General features: G+C 44.2%; 1 protein-coding gene across 1 annotated transcript; it reads left to right on the top strand.

The window, feature by feature from the left end:
* The first annotated feature begins 7263 nt into the window (after positions 1–7263).
* On the top strand, positions 7264–10965 carry RPL8 (ribosomal protein L8). The gene is made up of 6 exons (XM_085311298.1): positions 7264–7356; positions 7547–7690; positions 9100–9241; positions 9674–9892; positions 10356–10471; positions 10766–10965. Exons 2-6 carry the CDS (start codon positions 7553–7555, stop codon positions 10922–10924), a joined length of 774 nt encoding a protein of 257 aa, XP_085167424.1. The 5' UTR covers positions 7264–7356; positions 7547–7552; the 3' UTR covers positions 10925–10965.
* Positions 10966–12039: the final 1074 nt, after the last annotated feature.

The following is a 12039-nucleotide window of genomic DNA, read 5'->3' as shown; positions in this document are numbered from 1 at the left end:
GCACAGGGTGCTGTGTGCGATTTGCCCAGCACAGAGAGCGCCCTCTCTCACACAAGCAATGAGATGGGTCTGTGCATTGCCAGAGCAGTGAAGCTTGAGTTCCGCTGTGTGAGCCCCAAGTTTGATGCATGCCAGCAACACGCTCCTGAGAGTTCAGGTCCAGTGGAGAAGCCCCAGATTACTCAGAAGGAAGTAGTATTTTAGTGCAGGGACCGCTACATGACATTTCCTGTTGACTAGCAGCCAAGAAGTTGCATCCTGGTAACACCGCTGACTGCTACCTGCGTGCTCTGCTTTGATACTCCGTTGACATTTTGAGCAGATACTGTCTCACAGTACCCTCCATCAGAACCCTTCACCTCTCGGGCAGAGAACTGCCCTGAGGATTTGGGGCTGAGGCTCATGTGTATGAGCATGTGTATGTGAATGTCCCTGTGCATGCCGCTCTGTTTATTTCATGTTTTACATAGAAGAAGAAAATAAAGATTATTTATGTTCTAATCATTATGTGTTCTCCAAGTGAAGTATTTTCTGTTCTGATTTATTGTGCTTTTTAGGCCTGTCCTCAAACATTGTTCTTATATTTTGAGCTGGTCATATTTTTTTTTCATTTAGAATTGGAAATCTTAAATCTGAAAGCATATTTAATGAAAAAAAAACAGTTATTTGGAAGAAGGAAGAGTTCACTTTTCTATTTTCTCTCTTTTTTTGTTTGTTTTCTTGCTTGCTCCCTTCTTTTCTTTTTCCCGTTTCTGCTATTTTATCTCTGAAAACAGAAGAACAAATGATACCTGTAAAAGAGGAAGGAACAATTTTTCTTCTCATTTTTGGTTAAGAAACTAGAAAAATTCAACAGCTTTCACCTAGAAAAAGTCCTTTCCATTGTGAAAAGTACCTGCCATTTTCTGATTAGCACTGTTGTGCTGCTGATCAAAAACATCCAGCCAACAGGTCTGTATAAAACAAAAATGCATGCACATTAAATGGAGTCAGCATTTATTGGTGACTACAGAAGAAATGCCTTTTTTTCTTCATAGTGCTTTACAAAGCATATGCAAGTGGCCTTAGAGCTTGTTTTTCTTTTTCTATCACAAATACCAAAATGATAGGTATTTTTCCCCCAGTCTTCTTTTGCTAGAGGACTTCTTGGAGGACCAAGAAATGTATTGAGTTTTGTAGATTGCACTTGGAAGATACAGGAAAATATAGGTCTTTATTAAATTGAGATTTTCTCCCACGTACTTCCCAGGAGTTTTGACTCCAACAAGCTCTGAAGAATTTTGATAAAATCTGAAAAAAAAAATCTTTTTTTTTAATCTCTTCCCTTTACATTTTTTCAGTCCCCCTCTCAATAGCTCAGGTTTCCTTTCTTTGTTGTGAGGTGCTAACACCCATCAGCTCTGTTGGCTATAGAGCTAAAACAAGGCAAGAGATTCTGGGAAGGGGGAATAATAAAAATAAAGACAATTTATTTTAAAAAGTCAATATTCAGCATTATGCCATAAGAAAAACAAAAATATCAAAACATGATCTTTTTTTCCTCTTATAGATCACATCTATGAAGCAAGAGCTTCATAGCTATTGTATTTGGTTTCTAAGTGGGATACACAAGCCATCCTAGCTGTAGCCTCCAGGGACGTTGTCACCAAACAAATGCTGTCATTAAAATGTTGGTAGGAGGTCCATTAGGAAATGCAAGAGAGAAACAGTCCGGGGTGGGGGGGGGGGAGGGTGAGGAAAAACAAGTAATAAATAAATCTGGAAGTATAGCTGGGTGCTCTTAAAATAGAAGCCTTTGGGAGGTCTCCCAGACATCACAGTAAGACTGTAAGGTTGCTGAAGAGTTTTTTGAGCTGCGGATTGCTGAAGATGCCTTTCACTTCTTCCAGCTTTTCTATCCTTTTCTTGTTAAGCTTCTCTGTGTCTGTGAGCCTTTGTCAGTAAACTCCCCAGTGTCTCTCTGGACAGTGTCTCAGTGCTCTTTCTCCTCTCTTTCCCATTCTGTTAGTTCATCGGTGCTGTTTCAATCCCATATTTCAGCTGCTCAAGAGGAAAGAAAATTAGTTTAGCAGATTTCTCGCCTTCTCCATCAGTTGCCCTTATTGTCTGGGTAATTAAAAAAAAACTTTATATGTAGCTAAAACAAAGCTTTTTTAAGGCATTTATTAAACATTTCTTACAACACTTTTTATATCACAAATGTTTTATGATACTGGGAAGAAGTATTTTTTTCCCACACACAGTGTGGCTTGGCCCTGAATCTGCTGAGTTCTGGCTTTTTTCACTGTTCCCAGATGAAAATAATTGTTCAGAAAAGTCAGATGATAAAATTAAAATCTGAGAAAGCTAGCACAGTATTTTAACACTCCCTTGCAAGCAGTGTCCACAAATACTATGGTTCTGCAGAGTTAAACACATGTATCTTCCTGCATGCATGTATCCTCAGCATATATAACTCATATGCATGCAAGCAACCAGACTTACTGCACCAGGTATGTGTGCAGTTTTTGCAGGTCAGGGATTAGCTGAGTAATGCTATAGAGATAATGAAGTAAGAGAAGCAGATCTCTTACTGAGATGATGCACAGAAAATCTCTTGTAAAATGAGAATTTCAATACCTAAGACAGTTATCATGCAAAGTCTGAGGTTGCTGTACACAGGAAACTATTATTATCATGGTTAGTGGGAGGAAAAGAATTACTATAAACAATTATTTCCCTGTACCTTCACCACTGGGGTTAAAATTAATTTTGGTTTGAAACTAAAATAATGCAAAACTGTCATGTGTTGTCCATTGTGCCTGAGCAGAAAATCCGATCCCTAGAAATCAGATGCTTTTTGGTATGGGCCTCTAGAGGTCACCAAAACCTAATTAATAAGGCAGGACTAAACCTGAAACTGTAAATCCCTGCTTAGATTGTGAATTTACAGCTCTGCAGCTCTATGGCCCCCCTCTTGCAATGCATCCAGACATCATTAGATTGCAAATAACATAAAACACCTGCAAAACCGTAGCCTCCTGAAGAAACTTCACCATATACAAATCAGATCCCTTTTGTATAAGAAAGCAAAGTCACCAAACTGGCAATTTTTTCCTCTGTGCAACAGTTCAGAATCTTACTTGTAAGCCTCTGTGGTAAAAAGCTGCCCTGGCACGGCTGGAGTCTGGGCTCTCTCGTGCCCCACGGGTGATACCTTTGGTCCACCTTCAGTAGCCCTGGCGAATACCACATATGTTAGCAAACTGAGGGAGACTAGTTCTCTTCCTAGTGCTGATGCACGAAAGCAATAACTTGAAGACCATAAGCTGAGTGTGCCCAGGCAATTGGTAAGGATTTTTCTATGTATATTTTACTTTGAGAACAATGATCTGAAAACACAAGATCTGCAAATAGTGAGGTTTCCTCCCAGTTCACCAGCACTATTTCTACAGGGAAGGTTTAGAGAGGAGCTGCAGTTTAATTATGATTAAGAGTGGTTGCCATGGCTTATGTTGTCTCAGCCAGATCTGCCAGACACCTCATCTGCTTCGTGCAAGAGCAAAGGGAAAAGCTCTGCTAATGTTCCTGGAGCTCCCCAGGGTTTAGGAATGAGACAGGCTGGGTAAGGAGGGAGTTGAGTGCAGCTAAGGAGGAATATTTATCGTAAATCAGCAAACAGGAGCTGGTCTTTTCAGTAGAAATTCCTCTGAAAAGAGTTAAAAGGTATGTATTTGGGGATGTCACTGGGTATCTCTACAGAGAGACTTTGTTTCTCCTAAAGAGCCAGGAGAGCTGAAAGCAGAAGCATGGTCTGTGCCTCAGTGGGACACAAGATGGTGTGGGGGGCTGCTGTGAGGGGCTCCTCACTCACAGCCCATATGCTTTTAGGTACAGGATACGCTAGGCCCATTGTGTTTCCTCACAGTCGAGGGAGTTTTTCTGGATACACAGCAGGAAGCAAGGAGATGCCGCTTCAACAGGCTGTGCAGTCACTGCCACGTTCCTTTTCACTGGCCTTTCTTTGGTTCAGTGGCAGCAAGGGGTTGGCACCCCTTGCGTCCTGCTCTGCGAGCAGCAGCCCGCAGTAATAGGATCACACTGGGTATTTTTATTGGAGATTAGCATGTATGTTATTTTTGCAAACTGGAACTCTGACGCTGCAGCTTGGTTGGAATCCATGTGTCCATTTCCTAATCCCATACAAAGCCCTACAGAGGTCAGCAAGACTTTACACGGTAGTTTGTGCCCACTTGAGGGAACTGAAGACTATTTTCGTCATAGTATGTTGCGCCTAGAGAGGAAATGCTCATGGGAAGCCTATGACCTCCTTTATGTTCTTCCCTTTCACTTGAGAAAGATGCATAGACAGAATTAGGGGCTTGCCCTCTTCTTGAACTCCTTTTCAAAGCAGAGTCCTGAAGAAACCCTGCTGCTTCTCCCCCCTCTTCAAATCACAGTCTCAACAAAAACATCTCCTTCCCTGTCAACAGAACACCATTGCTTCTGCTACTTACAACGCAATTAACCTTTAGCAAATTAGCCTATGACTGTCATAAAAGGATTAATTAAAGGAACACATCCCCTTGACTTGTTCCTACCATTGAAGTGGTGCTTGCATTTGCAGCAGTGTACCCAACCCTTTCAGACTCAGTGGCATGTTTTTTGCTTTTTGCATCACCATAGCAAACTTGCCAACCACAGGGAAATGCATGAGAAAGGGTCTCTCAGGCATAGTCTCGTGAAAATTGCGGTGGTGATATAAGATCCTAGTTGTCCTGTCATACTGCTCTACCACTGCTACCCTCTTCTCACATAGACAAATCCCCTAAGGATGGTTTCCAGTGAGACAAGATCAGCTCAGGGAACAGGGTTTCAGTGAGGAAGGAGAGCCTCATTCCAAATCACGGCACCTTCACCACCTCTGTGTCCTAAAAGTTTAATAGTGTAAGGATCATTGGAAGTGTCCGATACTTTTATTTGTTCAGCATCAGGATTCAAATGGTATCAGCCGTAGTGACACAGTTCTGACAAACCCTGTACGGTCCTCTTGACTGCAGTTAGCAATAACCTACTTCCTTACATTTATTTGGATGAATATTTGAAGTCATAGTTAAACCAAAATATTTAACCACATCGTAAGTTCAGCCCTGCACAATACAGCTTTACTGGGACTGAAACACGCTCCCTGCTTGGCTGCATCAGGCAATACAATGCTGTTGTTATTCCTTGATGAAAGTGTTTAGCTAGTGTTCTCTCTTATAGCAAGAGAACTTGAATATAAAGTTGTGTCATCTTTGATGCAGGTCTTCTGTCATCTAGTTGCATGTCTTTTCTTTCTTTACTTGTCGTCAAGCCACAGTACTGCTCTTTGTGGCTCACACTGGATATCCCTGCCTTTTCTTTTAGCTTTTGGCTGCTATTTTTCTCCTGGACACCCAGGTAAACACAGTTCCAAACCAAGCAATATTGTGTTTTGTTTTTTAATGACAGTCTCGAGGGGATTTGAGGATGGGAGAGGTGCTACAAGTGTTTTCACCCAAACCTCTCCAGGTGCTCACATGTTGTGTGTTGCTGTAGTTCTGCTACATAATTACAGAAATAACATTAATGGCTTCTTTACATTTGTTCTGAGTAACTGTGACTGTTATGCACGAATGCAACACAGCTAAATGCAAGCCATAATTATGATTATGTGATTATTCTGAGCCAGCAGTGGCACAAGACAGCCCAGCAATATATTTTACAACCCGTATTACCATCCTTTCCACTAATTATTTACCTAGTTAGTGACGCATACTGAAGTGCGCACAAGTCATGTCTCAGCTTGACAAGATATTAAAGTGAAGCTCTCACCAGTATGGTGTGAGGTAGCTCGGAGTGTGAGCTCTTTGGGACCATCTGTTTCTGTACAGTCTTGCATCATTTCATATGAATCCTGCCGTGCAACTGGGATTCCCCGTGCTGTTGGGGCTAGAAAACTTGGGAAACTTTCAGGGTTTTGCATCCAGGTATGTCCCCTGAGCTTTTACAGAGAAGAGATCTAGATAAACACTACTCCCAGCCTCCTCCTCATTTTCAGTGACAGAAAAACACTAAGAACCAGTTTGGATGATGTAGGGACAAAAACCCTGGGCCACATGTGATCCAGAGGCAAGTGTAAACACAGCCTGAGGTGCTGGGGCAATACAAATAACAGTTCGGTATTACGGGAGAAAAAGCTAAAACAGTATCTGTTGAGATGGTGAATGCAGGACTCTTCACACTTCTATGGTGGAAACATTTTTTAGCCATATTCAGAATCTACAAAAAGCTGGTGGGGAAAAAGAAGCAAGGGATTGTTCTGTTTTCAGATGTATTTACCATGTTGCAACAATAACTTAACAGCTAAGGCTCTGACTGAGCCCCGAACCTAACTGAAAGATTGCCACCTCACAGATGGTGACAGCAGCACGCACGAGTGCACCGTGTGTTAATTAATCATAAAACGAACACAAAGTGTAGCTGATACAGGATAACACAATGAACGTGCACCAAATCACGACACAACTACTCATCTTCTTTTATAATTACTAGGACCTTAATTCGCCCCGAAGAACATGAAAGAAGGAGGACCAGTGTAGCTTGTTGGTTATGCAGGAATTACTTGAAAATTCAGAGTTCCTTACGGTTCTGATTCTTGAGATGATTAGACAGCAGGAACTAACCCGGCCACTACCCCCACAAATAAAACCAACAGGAACCATAAATCGAAGCCTCGTGTTATTCCCGCTCAGTTTATTAACGTGAACCAAAATCACTGGCAGTTTATCTTAATCCGTCGAGCTGCAAATGGCGCCGGCTGAGCGGCTGGCGCACCGGCGGCTTGCTGGAGGGGCAGTGACACCCGGCACACAGCTAGCTGCACTCATCTCAGCCGCCGAGGTGAAGTCTGACGCGGGCCGCCAGGCTGAGCCCTTACTGTCAGACTCTCTGGCCTGCAGTGAGAGCAGGATTTAACTCCCATTCGCCCTGGCAAGAGGGATGTGGGGAAGGCTTTCCGCGAAGGAGCCTCTTCCCGCAAACGGCCCCCTCCGCCTGGCTAACTACGCGAGACTCCGGCATGGCGGCCGCCGTCAGGAACGCCTCTCCGTGCTGAAGCGGAGCCAGCCGTTGGCGCAAGGCCTCTCGCCCCCACAAGCTTAAGCAAACGGCGGTGCCAGACGGCGCCACCGCCAAGGGGCCCCTCACGGCGCCGCCCCTCACGGCGCCGGGCAGCGGCGCGACGTCACCGCCGGCGCGACGTCACCGCGGGCGCGACTCCGGCCCGCCCCGGAGAGGCCTTGGCGCCGCGGTGACGTCGGCGCTTCCTTCTTTCGCGGGGAGCCGGGAGCTGAGGTAGGAGCGCGGCGGCAGGTGCCGCCATCCGCCGCCATCCGCGCCTGCCCCGCAGCGCCGCGCCGCGCCGGGCCGCGCCGCGCGGGGGGATGGACGCGCCGGGCCGGGCCGGGCCGGGCGTTAACGGCCGCCGGAGGGGGGAGGGGGGCGGGGGTCCTCGCGGCGGCGCTAACGGCCGCTGTGCCCGCAGAGCGCGATGGGCCGCGTCATCCGGGGCCAGAGGAAGGGCGCCGGCTCCGTCTTCCGCGCCCACGTGAAGCACAGGAAGGGCCCGGCCAAGCTCCGCGCCGTCGACTTCGCCGAGAGGCACGGCTACATCAAGGGCATCGTCAAGGTAGAGGCGGGGGGGAGCCCGGTGCCCGCGGCTTGGCCTCGGGGGCGCTGCCCGAGCCCCTGCGCTGGGGACCCGCCGCAGCAGCGCTTCCCGCCCGGAGCCGAGGCCCCTGAGACACGTATCTCGCCAAGCTTAGCTTTCGCGGGACATCCGAAATCTGTTGTCAGCTGTAATTTAAGTCGCTTGACTGGTCTTCATTCAGTGTTCTGATGCTTTGTTAAACTAACCGTGTTTCTTTAGGTATTAGACTACTTTATGTTTGTGACAGTTAAAAGCTGATAGCATGTTGGCAATGATTTGATAGTCTGTTAGAGCTTCGCTAAACATGGGAACATCAATATAATTCTGTACTTTTAAGAACTTGTTACATGGGTGGATGGAGTTGTCCTTGAAGCAGCTTGCATCTTAAAAAAAAAAAACTTTCTAAACGTTTACTAGTACCTGTCATCTTAGTGTCTACCTGTGTGGACTAGGCAGTGTCCTTGTTTGGGTTGCGGTAATGGTGTTTGTGCTGTGCTCCTGTCATTTTTCGGACATGACTGATGCAGCCTGCAAGCAATGACACTGGGTACCTAGCTGCACGCTTCTGAAGAATCTAGCCGTTTATTCAGCCTTTTAGAGCAAGATGATTTTCACACGGGGGAAGGAATTTTCTTTCACACTCTGCATAGTTCCGTTTGAAATGAGTAGTTAGGTAGTTTTGACTTAAACTTAAGTGGGGTTGTTTTTTTGCCTAGTAGGATTGAAGACGGCAAAAAAAATGCTAATAGTGGGCACCAACAAAACCGAAGTGTTCCCAGATAAGCCATGCATCTTAAAGAGCTGTAATTATTTAGGTTGAGGTGCATTTTAAAGCATACTGTTGTGTATTTCAATTGTAAATATAGTTTAGGGACAGAATTGGCCTATTTTTCCAAGAGGGGAAAAAAAAGAGCAAGCAAGTCTACACTTTCTGGCTGGTGTAAATTCAGTATCCTTATCATATGTTAGAAATTCAAAAAACTTTTTATTCTAGGGAAACACTTGGAGAAACTGCTGCTTGTATGTAAACTTTATCACAATTTGCCCAAATATTAATGAGTGGGCAACTAGAGAAAGGGATTTTTTTATTGAGAGGTCTAGTATCAGCAGAATATCAGGAATAAGCTAGTTCAAATAGAATTAATTTGAAGCGGCACACTAAACTAGAGTTCTCATTTTGTCATGGAGATGCGTCAATTAGTCACGTGAATGTGAATTTATCTTCCTAACTCACTAACTTCAGTAGAGACCGGGATTCCCCTTAAAGGAGGATCCTAGCGAGAGTTATCTTAATAGTAATTATCTTCACTGTTGTATAATTCTGTCATTTCTGCAGAACCTGTGACAAATGCTCTAGTCTATTCTAAATTACATCTCAATTCCAACAGGACATCATTCATGACCCTGGCCGAGGTGCTCCCCTTGCCAAGATTGCATTCCGTGACCCCTACCGGTTTAAGAAAAGAACTGAACTGTTCATTGCTGCTGAGGGTATTCATACCGGTCAGTTTGTTTACTGCGGCAAGAAAGGTGAGTTAAGACTAGAAGTGTGCTGCCCAGGTATTTTCTGGAAGGCTAAAACACATGTGACCTGAACGTCAAGTTCAGGATGTTTAAATGCTGTTGCAAGCCACAAAGCAGTGCCTTTCACTAGCAAACCTAGATTACCTTCTTGGGATCAAAGTCTCCTCATGCAGCATGTTTTGATTGGCAAGCCTATCTGCAGTTTTGTCATGTCTTCAGACTGTTTTTATCTGCTTTGCCATTTGACTGCCTGTTTGTTATACTAAAGATTGAAACTTGTTTTTTCAAGTCAAACAATTAAAAGTGCCTGCCTAATGCCATTGAAGCATTTTTGTGGTATCCTTTTATGCACAGAGGCTATGCTAAATAGAAATGTAGTTTGAGTGCTGTCCAGGAGCCTGAATGAAGCTGTCAGTACTCTCTGATTGCTCTTTGCAGCTCAGCTGAACATTGGCAATGTTCTGCCTGTTGGCACCATGCCGGAAGGCACCATCGTCTGCTGCCTTGAGGAGAAACCTGGTGATCGTGGAAAGCTGGCCCGTGCTTCTGGGAACTATGCTACTGTCATCTCTCACAACCCTGAAACAAAGAAAACCAGAGTAAAGCTGCCTTCTGGATCCAAGAAAGTGATTTCTTCTGCAAACAGAGCTGTTGTGGGTAAGCAGGGACAGCTATGAACTTGCCTTTTCACCAAGTTTGTGTACTGCTAAGCAAACCAATATTTTTAGGTCTTTAAGTCAATACTTCCTTTAATTAAAAAACTGTTGTTAATTAGCTCATGTTTTTTCAAGACAGCTTAGCAGGAAAATTGATAATGTTTTAGGAATAGTGTTACACTCAATCCTGTATGTGTATGCATTAAAAAATTCTAATTAAAGAATGTCTCCTTACAGATCACTTTGAATAGGGGGACTAATAGATAGCTTAAGCTTCAGCGTCTTATTAATAAATTTGTGTGGGCTAGCGGGTACTGGTTTTAATATACAGTTGAGATTGTTGGAGACTGGTCTTTAGAGCCCTAGTTTTAGAATATTATTTGGAACTAGTCTCATTGTTAAGCATCTTCTCTTGCATTCTTGCCTGCTGAATTGCACGCTACCATTTCTGCATTTAACTCTAGGTATTGTTGCTGGTGGAGGTCGTATTGACAAGCCTATCCTAAAGGCTGGCCGTGCTTATCATAAATACAAGGCAAAGAGAAACTGCTGGCCACGTGTCCGTGGTGTGGCCATGAATGTGAGTCAGTTTTCAATTATACTTTTCACTTCACCTTTTACTGTTTAGGGAAGTATTTGTTGAAGTAGAATGGACTTAGAAAAGATATTGGGAAGCATCTGCCAAGAAAGATTTGCAGAATGCTTTGTGATTAGACATTTAATCAGGGTAGTTATCAACCTTTGATAGTTACTGTACTGTATGCAAATGAAGCAGTTAAGAGAACAAAAAGTTTAAATCACTGTTACTGTTCAGTTTAAACATCATTGATCATTTCTGGTAACTGTATTGACTTACTGATTTGTTTCTCCACAGCCTGTAGAACATCCCTTTGGTGGTGGTAACCACCAGCACATTGGCAAGCCTTCAACCATCAGGAGGGATGCTCCTGCTGGGCGCAAAGTTGGTCTCATTGCTGCCCGTCGTACAGGTAGACTGCGTGGAACAAAGACTGTGCAGGAAAAGGAGAACTAATGACCTATTATGGAATTTACAGAATAAACTTTTAAAACTTAGCTTGTGTGAGGTTTATCTGTTGTTGGTGCGTTGCTAAAATGTTAGATAATGCTCAATGTTAGATAATGCTCAACCAGGGAGGGCTGTGGTTGGAAACAAGCTGTTTCCCCCCTTCAAGAACTGGTTAGGTGATCCTTTGAGCCAGTGCTTTTGGTTAGGGAGCTGGAACCTCAGCCCAGCATCTTGTAGATACTTCTGTCATTGATGGGTGAGGATTTTGATGTTCATGCTAACTAGCTTATTGCAGTGGTTGCTCTGGACCCAGACTTGCCAAGTAATCCTTTAATTACCTGGTTTGATCTGCAAGTTGAGCTGAAGTGTGAAAAGTTGTTCACATATACAGAGTTTCTAAGTTGAAGTGGATTCTAAGAATTATTTTTAGAATAGGCAAAATAGGCAACTTCAGCCTATTTTCTTCAATATTTGCAATAGAAATAGAAGCAGCGCACGCATCTTTCTGCAGGCAGGTAGGGATGCAGCCCCCGCCTCGTGGACTCTGTGGCCGTGGTTCCTTGGTGTATGGGTGTGTGTGGGTGCAGGCAGGCTCTATAGCTTCAGCCAGCGCATCACCCCTGCAAGCCAGTGTCCGAGGGGGGCAGTCGTGTCCAGGTTCTCTAACGCCGACTCAGTCTCAAGCTTCCTGTAGTCAGATCATCTGATCTGGTTTTGCCATTGTGATTATAAACTGCTGTATTGCTAGAAGAGCTACTCAAATAGACAAGGATTCCTCTAAAAACTAAATGTGCTCAAACACGCTAAGAAAGATTTTTCTAGATCCACCAACGTTATCACTAGAGCTGGCCATAAATGTCTTGGAGAGGAAAAAGTAGTTGCAACAAAAAGCATCTAGAGAAAGACACCGGAGCACACTTGGGGAAAACCTAAAAAGCAGTCTGACAAGCCTTGTTTCTTTTGTATACTGCATGATCGGTGGTGGCTTGTGAAAGTTTCTCCCACATTGCTGCTGTGAGGTCAGGACCCCTCAACTTGTGAGCCCCTGTTGTCCTGACATTGATCTAAATTGAGCATTCCACCTCCCAAATAAAATCGGAAGAAAAGAACAGTTAAAGTAT

The sequence above is a fragment of the Rhea americana genome, unplaced genomic scaffold (genome assembly GCF_003343005.1).
Source record: "Rhea americana isolate MKP2758 unplaced genomic scaffold, rheAme1 scaffold_339, whole genome shotgun sequence".
NCBI classification, from domain to species: domain Eukaryota; kingdom Metazoa; phylum Chordata; class Aves; order Rheiformes; family Rheidae; genus Rhea; species Rhea americana.
This window is presented reverse-complemented; position numbering and strand designations above follow the sequence as displayed.

Bases quoted from the DNA above. Each gene is read 5' to 3' on its own strand.
- RPL8 (XM_085311298.1), top strand. From the start codon at position 7,553: ATGGGCCGCGTCATCCGGGGCCAGAGGAAGGGCGCCGGCTCCGTCTTC. The intron at 7,691-9,099 runs GTAGAGGCGGGG...CAATTCCAACAG, and splicing joins ACATCAAGGGCATCGTCAAG to GACATCATTCATGACCCTGG. The intron at 9,893-10,355 runs GTAAGCAGGGAC...ATTTAACTCTAG, and splicing joins TGCAAACAGAGCTGTTGTGG to GTATTGTTGCTGGTGGAGGT.